This window comes from Lepus europaeus, chromosome 11 (assembly GCF_033115175.1).
Source record: "Lepus europaeus isolate LE1 chromosome 11, mLepTim1.pri, whole genome shotgun sequence".
Classification (NCBI taxonomy): Eukaryota; Metazoa; Chordata; class Mammalia; order Lagomorpha; family Leporidae; genus Lepus; species Lepus europaeus.
This window is the reverse complement of record NC_084837.1, coordinates 64,807,450-64,828,854: the sequence shown is the minus strand read 5'-3', so window position 1 is coordinate 64,828,854 and position 21,405 is coordinate 64,807,450. Positions and strand designations below refer to the sequence as shown.

At 41.6% G+C, this 21,405-nt stretch overlaps 1 protein-coding gene across 5 annotated transcripts in view; it reads left to right on the top strand.

Annotated features, from left to right (window-relative positions):
• The window catches only part of TTBK2 (tau tubulin kinase 2), a 161,665-nt gene extending 141,054 nt beyond the window's left edge, over window positions 1-20,611 (top strand). For all 5 annotated transcript variants that reach the window (XM_062205751.1, XM_062205750.1, XM_062205748.1 and 2 more), the window contains 2 exons: window positions 5,697-6,964; window positions 17,863-20,611. In XM_062205751.1, the coding sequence (XP_062061735.1) occupies window positions 5,697-6,964; window positions 17,863-18,325 (1,731 nt within the window). In that variant the 3' untranslated portion in view covers window positions 18,326-20,611. The remainder of the gene's footprint in view (window positions 1-5,696; window positions 6,965-17,862) is intronic.
• Window positions 20,612-21,405: the final 794 nt, after the last annotated feature.

The window sequence follows — 21,405 nt, the reverse complement described above, 5'->3', positions numbered from 1 at the left end:
AATTTAGGCCGGCACCGTGGCTTAACAGGCTAATCCTCTGCCTTGCAGCGCCGGCACACCGGGTTCTAGTCCCGGTCAGGGCGCCGGATTCTATCCCGGTTGGCCCTCTTCCAGGCCAGCTCTCTGCTATGGCCCGGGAAGGCAGTGGAGGATGGCCCAAGTGCTTGGGCCCTGTACCCGCATGGGAGACCAGGAGAGGCACCTGGCTCCTGGCTTCGGATCAGCGCGATGCGCCGGCCGCAGCGGCCATTGGAGGGTGAACCAACGGCAAAAAGGAAGACCTTTCTCTCTGTCTCTCTCTCGCTATCCACTCTGCCTGTCAAAAAAAATTTTTTAAAAATTTAAACTGTCAAAAAAAAAAAAAAAAGAAAGAAAGAAAGGACTAGCTGATAATAAACGAGGATTCTTCAGTGGAGACCTAGGCTCAACAAATGAGTATAGGGAGTGGTGTCTGGAATGTTTCACAGTCCAATATAAAATTTTGCAAAAAGTCAGGTTTCTTTTCATTATATCAAACTATATGTACAATGTCGTTATAACCTAATTTCAGAATAACTTTATAATTAGACCACAAGAACCATCTATGGGGCCGACGCCATGGCTCACTTGGTTAATCCTGCGCCTGTGGCACCAGCATCTCATATGGGCAGCGGGTTCTAGTCTCGGCTGCTCCTCTTCCAAGCCAGATCTCTGCTGTGGCCCGGGAAGGCAGTGGAGGATGGCCCAAGTGCTTGGGCCCTGCACCCGCATGGGAGACCAGGAGAAGCACCTGGCTCCTGGCTTCAGATCAGCGTAGCTACAGCTATAGCAGCCATTTGGTTGGTGAACCAACAGAAGGAAGTTCTTTCTCTCTCTCTCTCTCTCTCTCTAACTCTGTCAAATAAATAAATAAAAGAACCATCTATGTGTGTATATATGTATTATTATTTTTTAAAATTCAGAATTCTAGGGCTTTTTTTTTTACCATTTGGTGAAGCAGGCATCTGTTCAATCTTTGGCTTGTTCTTTACACTGTACACAGTTGATAGACCTCTCAGTCTTTCATCCCCCTTCTTTTGTAATCTACCTAGAAATTGTTCTTATTTTACTTTCTTCATAAACAGTGGTTTTCCACCTCTCATGGCCACTACTTACAATGCACAGTCCCATGCGTTACTTCCAGAACTTCTGCTTCAGTAGATCTGGGGTAGAGTGAGCTTGGGAATCTTTATTTTAACAGGCAGCTGGTGATAGTTGCAAAGAAACATTTTGAGAAAACACTATTTGCTCTCAGTTTTGGGCATTCAACTAGAGATGGCTGTTACCCTGTTATCAGTAAACAGTGATGCCCCCAATGACTATGTGAAGAAAAGCCCCACAAAAGTGCTTAGGAATGGTCAAACAATGCCCTGAGGAGCCTCCAGGCGGTAAGAAACGGTTCAAAAATCTCAGCACCCTCAGTACATTTGCCCTCACATGGAGGGAAATGAGCAGGTCTCATTTCATAATTGTGTGGCATCCCTTCCATTCCAGCTCACCAGAAGCACATTATTCCCCAAACCGAAATGTCTTCTGTTAGTACACACTTTCACATACAAGTGCAGAAGAGTGGAAAAAGACAGCAAAGAAATTTCATTTTGTGTACAGTTTTGCAGGAATTTTCCTGTGCTCCAAAATAGAGAAACAATTGTCTACCTTCATCTTCCCCAGTAAGAGTTAATTGGTCTTTCCCTCTCCTCCAGATTTGCTTTGTATAGTTACACAATTTGTTCACAGGATGAAGGAACTTCATTATAAAACCAGTCAGAGCCGAATTGTAGTCCAAACTTTGCCAAGCAGGGTCTTTTGGCACACTTTGGCACAGGGTAATTTCTTCTTTGAAGGGCCTTTTCCAAATTGTACAAAGGTACCTTGTGGGTTAGAGGCAGAGCCTACTGCCTCCATCCTTTTCCACTTCTTTTCTCTTTCCATTTATTCCTTACCTTGACCTTCCCAGGATCACTTCCTTCTTTTCTTTGACTCTGTGTACTAGCTGTTGTCCAAGCATTTTTGCCAATAGCATTCTGGCTTGCTTGCCTTCATTGAGGCTTTCTAAAACTCCATTTGACCTGGTTTCTTTTTCCCTCTTAGCAGTGCTATCCTGTTCATAAATATTGTCCTCATGGTTCTTTCACACTGTCGTAATTTTTTCATCAAGTTGTTGAGAGACACGTATTCATGTATTTGACATAGCTGATCTTATTTCAGGTACCTTTAAATGAAATTATTTTTCATAACTGAGAGTCTCCAATGAAATGTCAGCTATATCACTTGTGTATTTATTTCTAAGGTATTATGCTTCCCATTTCTTTTGTTTTCAGGGGTTTGCGATAAAAATATATTTATCTTGTTTCTGTTCCTGAGGCTTAAATTCAGGGTTTGCTTTTTCAGAGCAAATGTTATCACTTCATTAACTTACCCAAATCCAATAAATAAAGGGGCTGCCAGTTAATTTCTCCAGAACTCTAGCTTGGACAATATGATAAACCACGCTGTGTTCTATCTGAACATTTCAAAATAAGATATTCTGATGGGAAACAGTTGTTAATATGAAAGGAAAGTGTACTGTTACCTTAATCTATATAAATAAGAATCTCAAAGTTTAAATATAAGTATAGTTGACATATTAAATTAGCACACTAAGAACATCAAGCACTTGTTTTCATTTTTTTCTTTAAAGTTTTTTTATTTTTTATTTGAGAAAAAGAGATAGAGAGCTCTTCTAGATGCTGGTTCACTCCCCAAATGCCCACAGCAGCCAGGCTTAGGCTGGTGCTGAAGCCCAGAGTGAAGAATTCAATCCAGTTCTTTCATGAGTTGCAGAGACCCAGTTGTTTGAGCATCATCTGCTGCTTGCCAGGGTCTGTATTAGCAGGAAGCTGAAGTTAGAGGCTGGATCTGGGGATTGAACCCAGGCAGTCTGATGTGGAACACTGGAATACTACTCAACATCTTTGCCACAGGCCTAACTCTTGCCCCCTCTTAATTTCCTAATACAGATTTACAAGTTATGAGCCTTACTTAAGGCCTCCCATACCTGTATATGTGAAACATATCAAATAGCATGTATAAAATTTTTAGGAAATGTATTTTTTTAAAAAGATTTATTATTTGAAAGACAAGAGTTACAGAGAGAGAGATATTCTATCTGCTGGTTCACTCCCAAATGGCTACAACAGCCATGGCTGAGCCAGGCTGAAGCCAGAAGCCAAGAGCTTCTGGGTTTCCCACTTGAGTGACAGGGGTCCAAGTGCTTGGACCATTATCCACTGCTTTCTCAGGTGCAGGGAGCAGGGAGCTGGATTAGAAATGGAGCAACTGGGACATGAACCAGCGCCCATATGGGATGTTGGTGTTGCAGGCGGTGGCTTAACCCACTATGCCACAGTGCCAGCCCTGTAGATGATATATTTTTAAAGACCAATAAATTTGCTAGATTGAAAAGAAATTAGTTTGGAATTAGTTTTGGAAGTTAGGGTTTCTCCAAAGGTACATATTGATGAAACTGGCCTACTATCAATCACTTCTAAGAAGATGCTAAACAGTAGTGGATTTAAAGGGAATAAAATAAGATCAAACTTTGGGCTATAGAATAAATATTATTAAATCTTAATTATCAAATGGAGAGATTAATTTTGTGTCTGGTATAAATGAACAAGTTTAGAGAGGAAAAACGTTAAGTTTATTTACTTCCAAAAGAGGTCTTAGTGCTAGCCCACAATGTCAGTAACTGTAGGAAGAAATGTGATGGGTTTTGTGTGGTGCTGGGTAGTCACTGCTGGCAGGAAGAAGGACCCACTCCTTCCTTGTGAAACATCTAGTCAGATTGTACCACGTGGTCTTTCGGTTCTAGGTAATCCTGTAGAAAGTCATTACCTCTTCATTTTAATAGTACCCTTAGAAACAGTATAAATGTGATTAGAGACTAATGATACTGTCTGTGTTTTCTATGGCTGTGTAACAAATTGCTCTAAATTTAGTAACTTTAAACAACCCTCATTATTTCACACATTTCAGACAGGAATGTAGGATGGCTTAGTTGGACAGTTCTGATGAGGTTGCTGTGAAGCCGTTCGCCAGGGTCAGTGTGAATGGGAAGAACCACTTCCATGCTCATTCACATCACTGTGTTGGCAGCCTCAGTTCTTCACCATTTGGGCCTTTGTATTATTGACATGATATCTGGCTTTTTCAGTGAGTGAAGAGAAAAAGAGATGGGTGGGAGGATTGGTGAGAACGTGCCTCCTCTATCTTTTCTAGAATCACTTTTGCAGTGTTCTGTTGGTCATACACACCAACTGTGCCCTACCTCCAATCAAGCTCTCTGCTATAGCCTAGGAAAGCATTAGAAGATAGCCCAAGTCCTTGGGCCCCTGCAGCTATGTGGGAGACCTGTAAGAAGCTCCTGGCTCCTGGCTTCAGATCAGCTCAGCTCTGGCTGTTGTGGCCATTTGGGGAGTGAACCAGTGGATACATGACCTTTCTCTATGTCTCTCTCTCTCTCTCTCTGTAACTCTAGCTCTCAAATAAATAAGTAAAATTTTTTAAAAAAATTCTTATTAGTATTAAATCTTATTCACTTAGAATTGAAATGAATTTAGTTGGAAGGATGACAGAATTTCACTTACAGAATTGCTCTTAAAAAATTAGAGTATACTGCTGTGGCCCAGGAGGGCAGGATGGCCCGGGTGCTTGGGCCCCTGTACCAGCATGAGAAACCAGGAGGAAGCACCTGACTCCTGGCTTTGGATCGGTGTAGTTCTGGTCGTAGTAGCCATTTGGGGAATGAACCAACAGAAGGAAGACCTTTCTCTCTGTCTCTCTCTCTGTCTCAATGTCTATAACTTTACCTGTCAAATAAAAAAAAATAATAAAAAATAAATAAATATTAGAGGATAGGAAACACTAGTAAATATGTTTTGTTTTTACTTATAGGAAGACATAGTATTGCTCACATTATTTGGTATGTAGAATTTATTAGAAACCACAAAATGCCTGAAAATTTGGAGTTCTTTGATGAACAATCATTTGCTAGTAATTTTTTTCCTCTAATCCTGTATCTGGATTCTGACAGGAAATAGAAGGCACACTCAACGTGACTTGGAGAGAATGTAATGAAAGAGCTTTTCACAGTTGTGTGAGTAGAGAGTCAACAGACCAGCAATAGAGGGAGCCATTCCTACCATGAGTTCTGAAAAGGGAGAGCAGTGGGTTGTTAGCAGAAGATGGTGAGACTCGCAGCTATGTGAGAAGAGCCAGGAAGCTGTGGCCAGGATGGTGGACTGTAGCCACTACTAAAGCTGCAGCCCCTCGGTGAGAAAGCAGGGAGAATCATTACCCAGTCTTCTCTTTCCTTCAAATTTCTGATTATCTGTTGGTGCCCTCATTGGGCACGTGCTACCAGAAATCAGAAAGCAGAGGAGCCCAAATGATGTAATCTGTGGAAAACAGTCTTCCAGGGTACAGGGCATGTTAAGCAAAAGGCTAGAAACTATTCTCCACAGTTCCTCTGAGTAGAGAAGCTTGAGTATTGTTCATTTTTGTTCAGATTTGCTTATTTTTATGAGTTGGGCAAATGTAGTCAACAACTCTGTAAGTTGGAATTTGAGGTGTTACAAATCATGGATCTCCACTGATAGTCCACATAATTGTATTTTTTTTTCCTTTTCCCTCTCCAGATTACAATTCCTAGACCTTCTGTGGCATCTACACAGTCAACTTCAGGAAGCTTTCACTATGGTCAGCAACCAGAGAAGAAAGATCTTCAGCCCATGGAACCCACTGTGGACCTTTACTCTCCAAAGGAGAATTTCTCTGGCTTGGTTGTGGCAGAAGGTGAACCTCCCAGTGGAGGAAGCAGAACGGATTTGGGGATTCAAATAGATCACATTGGTCATGACTTGTTACCCAATATTAGAGAGAGTGACGGATCTCAAGATCTGGGACCAAAAGACCTTGACCAAAACAGACTAAATGTGAGAGAACCTGAGAACCTCCCTGCGGAAACTGAAGAGAAAAGCATTCCAGGGTCTGACAATGAAGATGAAAAGTTAAGTAAAGGGCAACACTGTATTGAGATCTCCTCTATCCCAGGAGATTTGGCAACAGTGGAAAGGGATCATTCAGCTACTACTGAACCTCTTGATGTGACAAAGACACAGACTTTTAGTGTGGTGCCAAATCAAGACACAAATCATGAGATAATGAAGCTTCTGGCAATTGGAACTTCAGAAACTTCTGCAACAGTCATTGACCCACATGATGAAGGACAGATAGGCCAGGTGGCAACAGGGCATAAAAACAAAATAGGCAAAGATGATGACATCAAGAGTGAAGACTTGATGGTTCCTCAAGAAGACCTTTCTACTTTTTTGCACCAGGATGGTAAGAGAGAGAAAATTGCCACTAGAAATGGAGAATTATTTCATTGTGTTTCAGAGAATGAACATGGTCCTTCAGCCCGTAAGGATGTTGTTAGGTCATCCTTTGTAACTAGACACAGCCGAATCCCTGTTTTAGCACAAGAGATAGATTCAAGTTTTGAATCATCCTCTCCAGTCTCTGCAAAAGAAAAGCTCCTCCAAAAGAAAGCTTATCAGCCAGACCTGGTCAAACTTCTGGTGGAAAAAAGGCAATTCAAGTCTTTCCTTGGTGACCTCTCAAGTGCCTCTGAGAAACTGCTGGAGGAGAAACTAGCTGCTGTTCCTGCTCCCTTTTCTGAGGAGGCAGTCTTCACGCCCTTTCCAAGACTGGCAGTAGATTCTCACCTGAGTAGGTCAGTTGAGGACAGCTTTCTGTCACCCATCATCTCCCAGTCCAGAAAGAGCAAAATTCCAAGGCCAGTTTCATGGGTCAACACAGATCAAGTCAGTAGCTCAACTTCATCTCAGTTCTTGCCTCGGCCACCCCCAGGAAAACCACCCTCAAGGCCTGGAGTGGAAGCCAGGTAATGCTGTCTACTCTCCCTGTATTCAGTATGTAACATTATTTCTGTATCTGTTTTACTGTGCTATGTCAGTGGTATCATTGTTTTGTTGCTTATTTTTGATCATCTACAATCTTCCCTGCCTTTCCTAGGTGTTATAGCATAGTGTAGTAGAAGTGGTCACATTGGTCCAGTTCCCCCCCCCCCTTTTTATTGCAATAAAATACCTAAAAGTTATATGTACAGGTCAGAGTTATTAAGTACATTGGTTTTATTATATAGCCATCACCACTATGCATCTGCAGAAGTCTTTTCTTTTTTTTTTTTTTTTTTGTTTTTTTTTTTGTTTGTTTTTTTTTGACAGGCAGAGTGGACAGTGAGAGAGAGAGACAGAGAGAAAGGTCTTCCTTTTGCCGTTGGTTCACCCTCCAATGGCCGCCGCGGTAGCGCACTGCGGCCGGCGCACCGCGCTGTTCCGATGGCAGGAGCCAGGTGCTTCTCCTGGTCTCCCATGGGGTGCAGGACCCAAGGACTTGGGCCATCCTCCACTGCACTCCCTAGCCACAGCAGAGAGCTGGCCTGGAAGAGGGGCAACCGGGACAGGATCGGTGCCCCAACCGGGACTAGAACCCGGTGTGCCGGCGCCGCAAGGCGGAGGATTAGCCTGTTGAGCCACGGCGCCGGCCTGCAGAAGTCTTTTCATCTTATAAAACTGAAACTCTGTACCCCTTAAACATAAGTCTTGTTTATCCCTCCTCCTCATATAAGTACTGATATAATCGTACTGTATTTAGCATAATGTCTTCAAGGTCCATCCATATTATAGCCTATGTTAGAATTTTCTTCCTTTTTTTTTTATTTTTTATTTTTTTTATTTTTGACAGGCAGAGTGGACAGTGCGAGAGAGAGAGACAGAGAGAAAGGTCTTCCTTTTGCCGTTGGTTCACCCTCCAATGGCCGCCGCGGTAGGCGCGCTGCGGCCGGCGCACCGCGCTGATCTGATGGCAGGAGCCAGGTGCTTCTCCTGGTCTCCCATGGTTTGCAGGGCCCAAGCACTTGGGCCATCCTCCACTGCACTCCCTGGCCACAGCAGAGAGCTGGCCTGGAAGAGGGGCAACTGGGACAGGATCGGTGCCCCGACCGGGACTAGAACCCGGTGTGCCGGCGCTGCAAGGCAGAGGATTAGCCTAGTGAGCCGCGGCGCCGGCCAGAATTTTCTTCCTTTTTAAGGTTGATTGATAAAGGGAGATTTAATTCTGTCTTTATAGTTTGTTTTCTACATGATACACAGCTTTTTACCCCTCATTTTTTGCATTTCAGTTGACCTTTTTTTAAATTTTGTTTTATTTGAGAGTTAGAGTTACAGACAGTGAGAGGGAGAGACAGAAAGGTCTTCCTTCCATTGGTTCACTCCCCAGATGCCCACAACAGCCAGAGTTGAGCTGATCTGAAGCCAGGAGCCAGGAGCTCCTTCCAGGTCTCCGACATGGGTGCAGGGGCCCAAAGACTTGGGCCATCTTCTACTGCTTTCCTAGGCCACAGCAGAGGACTGGATTGGAAGTGGGGCAGATGGAACTAGAACTGGTGCCCATATGGGATGCCGGTGCCGCAGGCAGAGGATTAACTTACTGCACCACGGCGCTGGCTCCTCAGTTGACTTTCTGTAGTGAAACATTTAAACATTTAAATCTCTTTCTCATTTCATTTTATGTATATTCCATAGCTATTTTATTTGTTGTTCCTGGGTATTAGATTTTATTCCCTAAAGTTCTCACACTCTAACTTGGGTTTATAATACCTTATCTTCAATAATATATAAAAACTCTAGTCCTTTAATGCTCTCTCTCTCCACTGCTTTCAGTTCTTGTCATAAAATTGTAGCTTTGTATGTTGTGTTTCTGAGAACATAAACTAATAATTTTTAAAATGTACTACTTTAATGTTATATAGAAAACAAAATGTGGACTTAGAAACCAAAGTTTAAAAATGCTAGCTTTTAGATTAATAATTTTTTAAAAAAATATTTATTTGTTTATTTGAAAGGTAGAGATACAGAGAGTGAAGAAAAGAAAGAAATAGATCTTCCATCTTACTGGTTCATTTCCCAGGTGGCCACGATGGCTGTGGCTGGGCCAGGCCAAAATCAGGAGCCTGAAACTCCATCTGGGTATCCACATGGGTTCAGAGGCCCAAGTACTTGGGCTGTCTTCTGCTGCTTTCCTAGGCATGTTAACAGAGAGCTGGATTGAAAGTGGAGAAGCCAGGAATTTAAGGAGTGCTCATATAGGATGCTGGCATTGTAAGCAGAGCTTAACTCCTAGACTAATAATTTTTTAAAAGACAGTATTATCTCTTAAATTATAGAGAAAATTTGGGCCAGCACTGTGGCATAGTAGATTAAGTCTGCCTGTGGCACTGGCTTCCCGTATGGGCACCAGTTCGAGTCCTGGCTGCTCTACTTCCAATCCAGCTCCCTGCTCATGGCCTGGGAAAGCAGTGGAAGATGACCGAAGTGATTGGGCCCCTGCATCCATGTGGGAGACCTGGAAGAAGCTCCTGATCCTGGCTTTTTTTCGGCCCAGTCCTGGCCGTTGCAGCCATTTGGGGAGTGAACCAATGGATGGAAGACTCTCTCCCTCTCTCTGTAACTCTGTCTCTTAAATAAATAAATTTTTAAAAATTGTTTATTTGAAAAGTAGAGTTACAGAGAGGTAGAGGCAGAGAGAGAAATCTTCCATCCAATGATTCAATCCCCAAATGGTAACTGCAGCAAGAGCTGTGCTAATCCAAAGCCAGGAGCCAGGAGCTTCTTCCAGGTCTCCCACGTGGGTGCAGGGACCCAATCACTTGGGTCATCTTCCACTGTTTTACGAGACCATTAGCAGAGAGCTGGATCAAAAATGTAACAGCCATATGGGATGGCACCCATACGGGATACTGGTACTGCAGGCAGAGGCTTTACCCGCTATGCCACAATGCCAGCCCCATAAGTAAATCTTTTTTAAAAATCATGGAGAAAAGTGAACTTACAACCTGTTGTTACAGCAGCACTAGCTTTAAAAAAAAAAAGAAAAGATTTATTAGTTTGAAAAGCAGAGTTACAGAGAGAGGGAAAGGGAAGTATAGACAGAGACAGAACTCTTCTATCTATCCATTGGTTCACTCCCCAAATGGCTGCAACATCCAGGGCTGGGTCAAGCCAAAAGCAGGAGTCTTGAACCAGGACTCATATAGGATGCCAGAGTTGCAGCAGCAGCTTAACCTTCTGTGCCATAGTGTCAGCCCTAGCACTAGCTGTTATAATTGCCCATTTAGCCAGCTTTTCTGACATCTTTATTTTTTCATATGGCTTCAAGTTATTGCCTAGTTTTTTTGTTTGTTTGTTTGTTTTATTTCAAGCTGCAAGAGTTCCATTAGCATTTCTTACAGGTGTTTAGAAACTCCCTGAACTTTTATCTGGAAATGTCTTAATTTCTTTCTCACTTTTCAAGAACAGGTTTTCCAGATAGAAGAATCTTTATTGGCTGTTTCATTTTTTAGCATTTCAACTATGTTAATCTGCTTCCTTCTTACCTCTGAAGTTTCTGATAAGGAATCTTCCCATCACCTTATTGAGGATCCCTTGTATATGATGAGTTGCCTCTTTCCTGCTGCTCTTAAGATTCTCTGTCTTTTGATAGTTTGATTATAGTATGTCTTAATGTTGGGCTCTTTAAGATCATCCTACTTGGAGTTCATTCAGATCTTAAATATTTTGTATTCATGCCTTTCATTAAATTTGGGGAATTTTCCCATTATTTCTTCAAATATTCTCACTGCTTCTTTCTTTTCTCTCCTTCTGGAATTCCCACAGTAAATACATTAGTTCTTGATGGTCCTCTACTCTGTTTTCTTTCTTTCTTTTTTTTTTTTTAAGATTTATTTATTTATTTTAAAGTCAGAGTTACACAGAGAGAAGGAGAGGCAGAGAGAGAGAGAAAGGTCTTCCATTCGATGGTTCACTCCCCAATTGGCTGCTACGGCAGAAGCTGTGCCGATCCGAAGCCAGGAGCCAAGAGCTTCTTCTGGGTCTCCCAGGCGGGTGCAAGGGCCCAAGGACTGTTTTCACAGGCCATATCAGAGAGCTGGATAGGAAGTGGACCAGCCAGGTCTCAAACTGGTGCCCATATGGGATGATGGCGCTTCAGGCCAGGGTGTTAACCCACTGCGCCACAGCACCATCCCCTCTTTTTTCTTTTTAATAAAAACCCACAGTGTTTATTGTCCTCTGCTAATAACATAGGGTAATCAAAACATTTTGGCCGGTGCTACGGCTCACTTGGCTAATCCTCTGCCTGTGGCGCTGGCACCCGGGTTCTAGTCCCGGTTGGGGTGCCGGATTCTGTCCTAGTTGCTCCTCTTCCAGTCCAGCTCTCTGCTGTGGCCTGGGAAGGCAGTGGAGGATGGCCCAAGTGCTTGGGCCTTGCACCCGCGTGGGAGACCAGGAGGAAGCACCTGGCTCCTGGCTTCGGATCGTAGCAGCGCACCGGCCGTAGCGGCCATTTGGGGGGTGAACCAACAGAAAAGGAAGCCCTTTCTCTCTGTCTCTCTCTCTCTCTAACTCTGCCTGTTAAAATAAATAAATAAATAAAATACCTTAAATAAACTATTGCCTTCTCAACAATATTTTACCCCATTGGTCATTTCTTGTTAAAGATAATTATTTACTTACTTATTTATTTATTTATTTGAAAGACAGAGTGACAGAATCAGGGAGATCATCCATCCACTGGTTTACTCCCCAAAGGCCTGTGGTAACTCAAGAGTTGGCCAGGCTGAAACCAGGAGCTAAGAACTCATCCAGCTCTCCCATGTTGGTGACAGGAACCCAAGTACTTTGGACCATCATCTGCTACCTCTCAGATGCATTAGCAAAAGCTAGATCAGAAGGAGAGGCAGGACTTGATTCCAGGCACACTGTTATGGGATGTGGGCATCCTAAGTGGCAGCTTAATCTGCTGTGCCACAGTGCCCACCCCTAGTTGGAGAAACTTCATAGCATAGTAGTATTATCTCCTTTTAGTGTGATCTGATCTAGTTGTTTCCTAACTTCGTTTCAGAGTGACTCTCTCATGTGTCATCAAATATAAGTTTTATGAACTCATCAAAATTAGTGATATAGCCCTTTATCCACTTATTCGCTTAATCATAGAGCTACACTAGGGTCTGGGATACAAGTAGCTTAAGATGAGGTTGATGGTTGCACCTTAACTTTCTGCGAGTTTTGGCCCTGTCATACTATGCCATGGTTGTTGAATGTCACAAAGACCATGCAGACCCATAGCAACCTCTGAAACCAACGTATTTCTTTTAATCTTTTCTCTTTCTGTACCTCTGACTCAATAATTCCCATTATCTTTTTAAAAAATTTTTTAAAGATTTATTTATTTATTAGAAAGAGTTACAGAGAGAGAGAAAAGTCTTCCATCCAATGGTTCATTCCTCAGTTGGCTGCTATGGCAGAAGCTGCGCCAATCCAAAGCCAGGTCTCCCACATGGGTGCAGGGGCCCCAAGGACTTAGGCCATCTTCTACTGCTTTCCCAGGCCGTAACAAAGAGCTGGATCAGAACTGGAGCAGCCGGGACTCAAACCGGCGCCCATATGGGATGCCAGCGCTTCAGGCCAGGGCATTAACCCACTGTGCCTCATCTTAATCGTGAAGTTTGCTGATTCTTCTGCCTACTTAAATATGTGTTTGAATCCTCCGAGTGAATTTTTCATTTCAGTGATTATACTTTGCAGTTCCAAAATGTCTTTTAAGTTTCTTTATAGGTTTTCTATATCTTTATTGGTATTTCCATTTTGTTTGTATATTGTTTTCTTAATTTTCTCCATGTCTTTGAGTTCTTTGAACATCTTTAAGACAGCTATTTTAAAGTGCTTGTCTAGTAAACCTGCCAACAGTTGTTTCTCAGGTACAATTTCTTTTTATCTCTGTTTGAATAGACCATACCATCCTATTTCTTTGGGCTTTTTCTTTTCTCTCATTTTTTTTTTTTAAATTGAAATCTGGATCATTGAATCAAATAATAAAACTCTAAATCAGATTTCAGATTTCTCCCTTCTGCTAGGATATTCTGTGTTGATTTGTTGGATGGTTATAGGCTGTCTTTGCTGAGGACCAGCCTGTAAGTGTAAACTTAAGATCTTCTCAGGTCTTTTCTGAGCCTGTGCCTTTCCTAAGATAGGTGTGGTGGCTTCCTTCATTTCATTTCATTCCATTTCATTTCTTTTTTTTTTTTTAAGATTTATTTATTTACTTGAAAGTCAGAGTTAACACAGAGAGAAGAAGAGGCAGAGAGAGAGAGAGAGGTCCTATATCCGTTGGTTCACTTCCCAATTGGCTGCAACAGCCAGAGCTGCACCAATCCGAAGCCAGGAGCCTGGAGCTTATTTTGTGTCTCCCACATGGATTCAGGGGCCCAAGCACTTGGGCCATCTTCTACTGCTTTCCTAGGCCATAGCAGAGAGCTGGATCGGAAGTGTAGCAGCCGGGACTCGAACAGGTGCTCATATGGGATGCCAGCACTGTAGGTGGCAGCTTTACCCGCTGCTCCACAGCACCAGCCCCTCATTCCATTTCATTTCATTTATTTTACCTGGAACTCCATCCTGGTCTCCCATGTGGGTAGCAGAGGCCCAGGTACCTAGGCCAAATTCCACTGCCTTCCCAGATTTATTAGCAGGGAGCTGGATCAGAAGTGGGGCAGCCAGGACTTGAACCTGCATTAGTGGCTTAAACCATTGTGCCACAACTCCCCACCTCCCCTCCTAGTCCTGTGTAGTGATTCTAATTTCCCCTGTGCATGTGGTTGCTTTTGGATGTCCTACTCTAATGTATGGCTTCCAAAAGGGGAAAGAAGAAAAATGTAGGGGAGAAAAAAGGGCACTGGCTATTTAAATCCCCTGGAAATGACCTCAGCCTGAGGAGAAAAGGCTTGCAACATGGAAGATTTAAGAATGACTGCCTCCCTCTCTGTCCCTCTGTAATCAGAAGCAGCAGTGAGCGATCAGAGCACAGATCTTTAATGGGAGCACAGGAATGTTTTTAACCTCCCTGTCTCCTGCAAGCTCTACACAAGTTGCTCTGGGAACAAGTGCACAGCTGTCTGCCATGGGCTGATAGTGTGGGAATGGGTATAGCTGCTGCTGTGTTCAGATCTGAAATTTTCCAAAATTAAGTGTGATTTAAAGTCCAAGCCTTCTGCTGGAACTTGCAAGCCTTTAATAGACTCTATAGATGTTCAAAATAGTTATATCAGACAGATTCTGCCAGTCCAATTGTGTTTAGATGGGGAGACAAATTCCTGGTATTGAAGATATTGGAAGTACTTACAATTTCTGCCTATAACCATATTAATGAGCTGGTTACTATATCATACCTTAAAAAGTCTTTATTGGGTGGTTGGCACTGTGGCAAAGCTGGTAAAGCCACTCCCTGCAGTGCTGCATCCCATATGGGTACTGTTTCAAGTCCCGGCTGCTCCACTTCCCATCCAGCTTCCTGCTAATGAACCTGGGAAAGCAATGGAAGATGGCCCAAGTACTTGGGCTTATGTACCCATGTGGGAGATCCAGAAGAAATTCTGGCCCCTGACTTCGGCCTATCCCAGCCCCTGCCACGTGACCATTTGAGGGAGTGAACCAGCGGATGGAAGAATCATTCTCATTCTCTCTCTCCCTCTCTCTCTTTCTCTCTCTCCCCACCCTTCTCTCTCTGTATCTCTGCCTTTCAAATAAATAATCAAGTCTTTTAAAAAATCTTTGTTGGTATTTTCAAATTACAAAAATAACTAATTTCTTGAAAAAAATTTAAGTAATACAGAAATATGTAAAGTGGGGCCAGCATTGTGTCATAACAGGTTAAGCTTCTGCCTGTGATGCTGGCATCCCATGTGGGCTCCAGTTTGAGACTTGGATGCTCCACTTAAGATCTACCTCCCTGATAATGTGCTTGGGAAAGCAGTGGAAAATGGCTCAAGTACTTGGGCCCCTGCAACCATGTGGGAGACCTGGAAGAAGCTTTGGCCTGGCCTAGCCCCATTGCAGCCTTTTGGGAAGAGAACCAGTGGGTGGAAAATCTCTCTCTGTCTCTCCTACTCTTTCTGTAACTCTACCTTTCATATAAATAAAAAATAAATCTTTTTTTAAAAAAGAAATATATAAAGTAAAGCCACTTTCATATCCCTTCTCAAATATATATATATATACACACACACACACACACATACAGTGTTGGGAATTTTTTTCTTTTAATAAAAATCAGATAATATTATTCTACATGTGGCTCCTTTTACTTATTATATCTCAATTATCTGGCCATATTGGTACGAGTACTTCTATCTCATTCTCTTAAAAATACTTCATGTGGTGCCCACTTTGTGATGTGGCAGGTAAAGCCACCGCCTGCACCAGTAGCATCCCATATGGGTGCCAGTTTGTGTCCTTGCTGCTCCACTTCCAATCCAGCAGCCAATGGCCTGGGAAAAGCAGCGGAAGATGGCCTCCAAGTGTTTGGGCTTCTACCAACATGTGGGAGACTCAGATGAAGCTCCCGGCTACTGGCTTCACCTGGCCTAATGCTGGCCATTGAGGGTATCTGGAAAGTGAACCAGCAAATGGGAGATATGTCTGTCTCTCCCTCTGTCTCAGCAATTCTTTCAAACTAAATAAGCCTTTAAAAATGAATTTAAATACCTCATATGCAGATATACTAAAAATTATTGAATAGTTTTCCTATTAATATATATTTTGGTTATTTCTAGGTTTTTAAACTAAGTTTCATGTACACCTTATACATATAGCCTAAACGTAATTTTATACTGTATTTTGAATAATTTTGTACATGATACAGAGTTCTTTGGTTTAGAATTTCTCACTTGTGGTACCATGCTCAAAAAGTTTCAGTTTTGGAGCATTTTAGACTTCAGATGCTCAGATTAGGGATGCTCAACCCAAATCACTTAAAATTGGATGGGATTGGGATCAGCTTATCTTTTTTTTTTTTTAAGATTTGTTGATTTGTTTATTTATTTGAAAGGCAAAGTTATAGAGAGGCAGAGGCAGGGAGGTAGGGAGGGAGAGATAGAGAGAGAGAGAAAGAGAGAGAGAGAGAGAAAATATCCATCTGCTGGTTCACTCCCCAGAAGGCCACAACGGCCAGAGCTGTACCAATCCAAAGCCAGGAGCCAAGAGCTTCTTCCAGGTCTCCCATGTGGGTGTAGGGGCCCAAGGACTTGGATCTTCTACTGCTTTTCCAGACCATATCAGGGAGCTGCATTGGAAGTAGAGCAGCCAGGACTCGAACCGGTGCCCATAGAGGATGCCGGCATTGCAGGTGGCAGATTCACCCACTAAGCTATAGCACCGGCCTGCTGTTTATCTTTTTGTTTTAATTTGTATCTGATTATTCACAAACCAACATTTTTTAACTGTGTTTTTATTGGAGCTGCTCTTATGAGTTGTTTGCTCTATTTATATCACTCAAATAGGTTGTTTTTCTTAATTGTTAATCCCTTTGTCTGCAAAATATACTGAATATTTAAATTATTTATTTATTTGAGAGGCAGGGGTGGGGGGAGAGGGAGGTGCTATCTGCTTGTTCACTCCTCCAAGTTCCTCCAATGGCTGAATTAAAGCTTGGGAGCCAAGAACTCAGTCCAGGTCTCCTACATGTTGGTAGGATCCCAACTACTTGAGCCATTGTTCGCTGCTACCCAGAATGAACATTAGCAGGAAGCTGGAATTTGGATCAGAGCCTACACTCAAACCAAGGTACTCTGATATGGAACTGGACCAAATACCTATCCCTGAAGATATTTTGTCCTAGACTGTTGTTTGCCTTTTGTCTTGGGGTTATGGTGCCTTTTGCATGATAGAAAAGTTTAGTGTTCATGTAACTGAATTTCTTTTATGACTTCTATCAATATTATAAAATTTTACATGTTGTGTATAGATTTCTAATTCATTGGAATTTTATTTTATATGGTGTGAAGTGTTTTTTTTTTTTTTTTCCCAAATAGTGCTCTCGCAATATATATTTCCCACAGAAACATGGGGACATTTTGGATTTAATGCTGTCTTCTATTTGTTTGCTTGTATTTCTTTGTTGTATGTTTTCAATTACCATAGTTTTATTTACCACATTATTAATTATAACTCCCAAAGTCCTCTTGTAGGGTGCCTTGTCATTTATTGAACACCTTTATAAATGCCATTTTATTTGATTCCCAAAGCCAGACATACAGTTAAGGCAGAGAAGACATTGCTATTCAGATGAATATTCTTTAGCACAAGCTCTGTTGCCAGGAAGGGGGTACTGTCAGCCCTCACCCACCCCCTCCTGAGTCCCAGGCTACTGACGAGCAGAAACTGAGGTCCAGAGGAATCTATAACTACTCTTTTGTTTGAAAATTATTAAATGAAGTCTAAATACACTTTTATCTGTAGCTCCTCTTGTTGGTGAGTGTAGTTCATGTTGCAAACTTATATTGAGAGGTTTAATATTTGTAAAATTCCTGTCCTAACAGCCTTATGTTTTCTTTCAGCATGCTAGAGCATATTCATTAAGTTAATACTAAAATTGGAAGAGCAAACCTGTCATACAAGGAAGGGAACCACCATTAGTTAAGTGCTGAGTTACTGCATTTGGTCTATTGAGTGATCCTGTGAGAGAAAACTATTCCTAGTGAAAGCCAGGAGAAGTTACATAGTTTGCCTAAGCTCGTATAACTAGTGTGTGAAAGATTAACTCTGGGTCCTGTTAGTATGTCCTCTGATTTTTTTTCACACATCATGCATATTATGACTGGGACATAGTGACTTTTCAAGATACTTGAAATGACTTAAAATGAGAATAATTCTTGTCTGTTCTTTCAAGGCTGCGCAGATACAGAGTCCTAGGGAGTAGTAACTCTGACTCAGACCTTTTCTCCCGCCTGGCTCAAATTCTTCAAAATGGATCTCAAAAGCCCCGGAGCACTACTCAGTGCAAGAGTCCAGGATCTCCTCACAATCCAAAAACACCACCCAAGAGTCCAGTTGTCCCTCGTAGGAGTCCCAGTGCCTCTCCTCGAAGCTCATCCTTGCCTCGCACGTCTAGTTCCTCACCGTCTAGGGCTGGACGGCCCCACCATGACCAGAGGAGTTCATCCCCACATCTGGGGAGAAGCAAGTCACCTCCTAGCCACTCAGGATCATCTTCCTCTCGGAGGTCCTGCCAACAGGAGCATTGCAAACCCAGCAAGAATGGCCTGAAAGGATCCGGCAGCCTCCACCACCACTCGGCCAGCACTAAAACCCCTCCAGGAAAGAGTAAGCCAGCCAGTAAACTCAGCAGATAGGAGCCAAGCTGCATCTCTTGGAAAGGTGTGAGATCTTCCTCCTAAGCCTGATGCATGTGTGTCTCTGTACTGTCTATTTAAAAAAACCAGTGTTGATCTTTTGCAAAAGAAAGTAACACGATCAGTTATTTATAAGAAGACATAAATATATGGAATGACCTAAGGCAGGCAGCAAGCAGATCAAGAGTCAATGCCTTTGTATGGAAGGGACAATCCAGCAAAGTCTAAGGGGGAGGAAACTCATTAAATGAGCTCACATTTTATAGCTGTCTTCGAAACAAGAGTTGAGAGGAGGAGACAGAATGGAATTTTAAGGGGTTTCACCTAATTTTTTAAGCTTCTGCTCAAAGATTATATAGCAGAAGTGAAACTTCTTGTTGATATTTTCATTCAAAATTTCCTAACCTAAGAGAGTCATTACTTGGATACTACAGTATGCAGGAAGCCTGTTGCCAGGGAAGCACACTCCTGAATATTTGGCTTGTGTGTCTTTTTAGTGTGTGAGAATCCACACCTTTACTTTGCCTCATTCCTGATACCCTCCTTGGATTTCACATTTTTTTTAAAAAGCTACTGCTTCTCTCCTGACCCAGATTCGCTTATTTTAACAGTGCATCCCAATAGGGATTTAGCACACATGCTGATAATTTCAAATCTATTTACCTTTTTTTAGTCCCCCAGTATCTTTCATTGGCACAACAGTTATTTACCCAGTACACCTTTATTGTGAAAAATAACTGAGAAACTTAGGTAAAGGAAAGAAAAGTTTAACTAGAACTACTTTGCAGGCTTTAGGGTCTGGAGAGAGAGGGATCAAGATTCAGGTGACAATCCTTCAAGATAGAGGGGCCCTCTTTCTCCCTGTACAGTTTCCTCCCTGTGGAAGGAAAAGTGACCAGAGCAGACTGCTTCCTTCAGTCTCCTAGGTACCAGCTATTTCTACTACCAACCTCTAAGGATGATAACAGGGAAGCACATGCTTTGGAATGTGACTTTATGCTTTTAGAGATTTAGAAAGGAAAATAGAAAGAAATTAAGTATGTTGTTGAGGTTTATAATCCTTGTTCTTTGTATTTTATACATTTCACCAATAAGGAATGAGTATCTGGGGAAATAAATGTAGGCTAAATATTTTTTCTTTTAATGTTTTATTACCTGCTTCTCCTTTGCTTTTGTTCAGTAGTTGGGCTTCTTGGCCTGATTTCCATGTAATCTCAAGTTATGAAGCTATAAGGAGAATCATATTTATTCTAATGTCACTCTTCTGCTAATAGAAATCAGGCAAAATTAAAGCATACTAGACTTTTAAAATGGGCTCCTTTCTGCTCTCTAGGTGTTTGTGTTGTACAGACCTTATTAAGGTCAGGTAAATTGGCCTGCTTGCTGTTGAAATTTGCCTTCTAGCAAACATCTGTGCTTTTCTTTGACCTTGTCTTTGCTGCCAAACCTACTATGGTTGAATTGGAAAACAAAAAAAAGGAAGAAATTATTTCCTCACCATGTGAACCTATTCTAATGCTGCATCAAAGCTGCCCTGAAGCTGCACTGAACTATCCTTGTTCTCTTTATCTGTGTTAACTTTTTAAAAAATAAACTATAAACACTATTGAGGCATATAAGGTCTCCCATCAGAAACATAGCTTAATGTGGAATCTTAAATTCTCTCCAGTTTCAAGCACTACAGAGGAATGCAATAGATAAGACATATTTGCTGTTTATCTAAAGCAGTTGTAATATTGAAAGACCAATCCTTCTGTATTATATTGTATAATAGCTGCTGTAACACTACTTGCATGTCTTCATGGTAAATTATATAAATATTTATAAATATAGAGACATATGCTTATATAAACTCATTATTTCTCATTCTCCATTTGTAATTTCAAGACCACAGATGGTGAAATTCCTTTTCTATTGTGTGCCTCGTGTACACTTGGGCCTTGCCTATCTTCATTTTCTAAAAATGTTCTTGGCATATGACACCTCAAATTCTTCTTGCCGTCCCTGTGCATAGTACAAGGGTTGGCAGATTCTAACAAGCCAAGATGGGTTAAATTTCATTTAAAAAAGATTTGACTAGGGTGAAGAATCCCTGGAATATGCTGTAATACTGGTTCAAACATCCGTCATGATAATCACGTTGTTCTATCCTTAAGGCTAGAGTGGGTGAACTGGGATGATAATCATGGGTCTTGACATAAATTGATTTTTTTAAACTTTTCTTTTTAAAAATTCCATCTTACTCTCCTGTTTCACCTCACTTTTATCTTGTTGGGGGGGGTGGGATTGGGAACTAATTAAGAAATTATCTTTTTTCTGTGGTCATAGCTTAATTGTGCTAAATGTAGCTGCTTTAAATTGTGACTCCTCTGGGCAGAAACGTGCCTAGTAGTAACCACTGGAAAAGCTGATGAAGCTATTAGTGTGGTATGTGTTTATTTCTAATGGGTATTTTTCTGCAGACAGTGATGACAACATGGCAATGAATGTTTCCTCTCCTTCTTTCCATTTTTCTTCCCACCCTTTCACTGTGTTGTTCCCTTATTGAATTGCACTGACAAACTCATGAAGATCCAGAGACAAACCACCTCATTGTGTAAGAATATTTTATTTTGCATGTAGAGGAAAGACTTAACCAAAGATGTTTCTGCTCTGATAGTTTCAAAAGAAACAAATTATATCTATATATCAGTATATCCCCTTAACAGTACTATCCTGTATAGGGATTTACTTTATGGTTTTTAAAAGCATTGTTAGTGCTTTTCAGTGTTGGCTGTCTCTCAGGCTAAAAATATAAGTCAGCAGCCCTAAGCAAGCACTTTTGACCCCTGGATTTTTGTTTTTATCCTAAAGTATGATACAGAGACTGAGGTATTTAATTTCTGTTTTAGTTCTTTATTTTTCTTTTTTTTAGTGATGGCATATTTCAGATTACAGTGACATAGATCATCCAGATAATTTTAAATGGGTTTGGTTATTTTACCTAAGATGAGGGATATAGCCAAAATTAAACCAAATTATAATAAAAGTAGCATGGGGCAAAATGAAGATTATGTTTTGAAGGTCAAAGTACCTCCTGG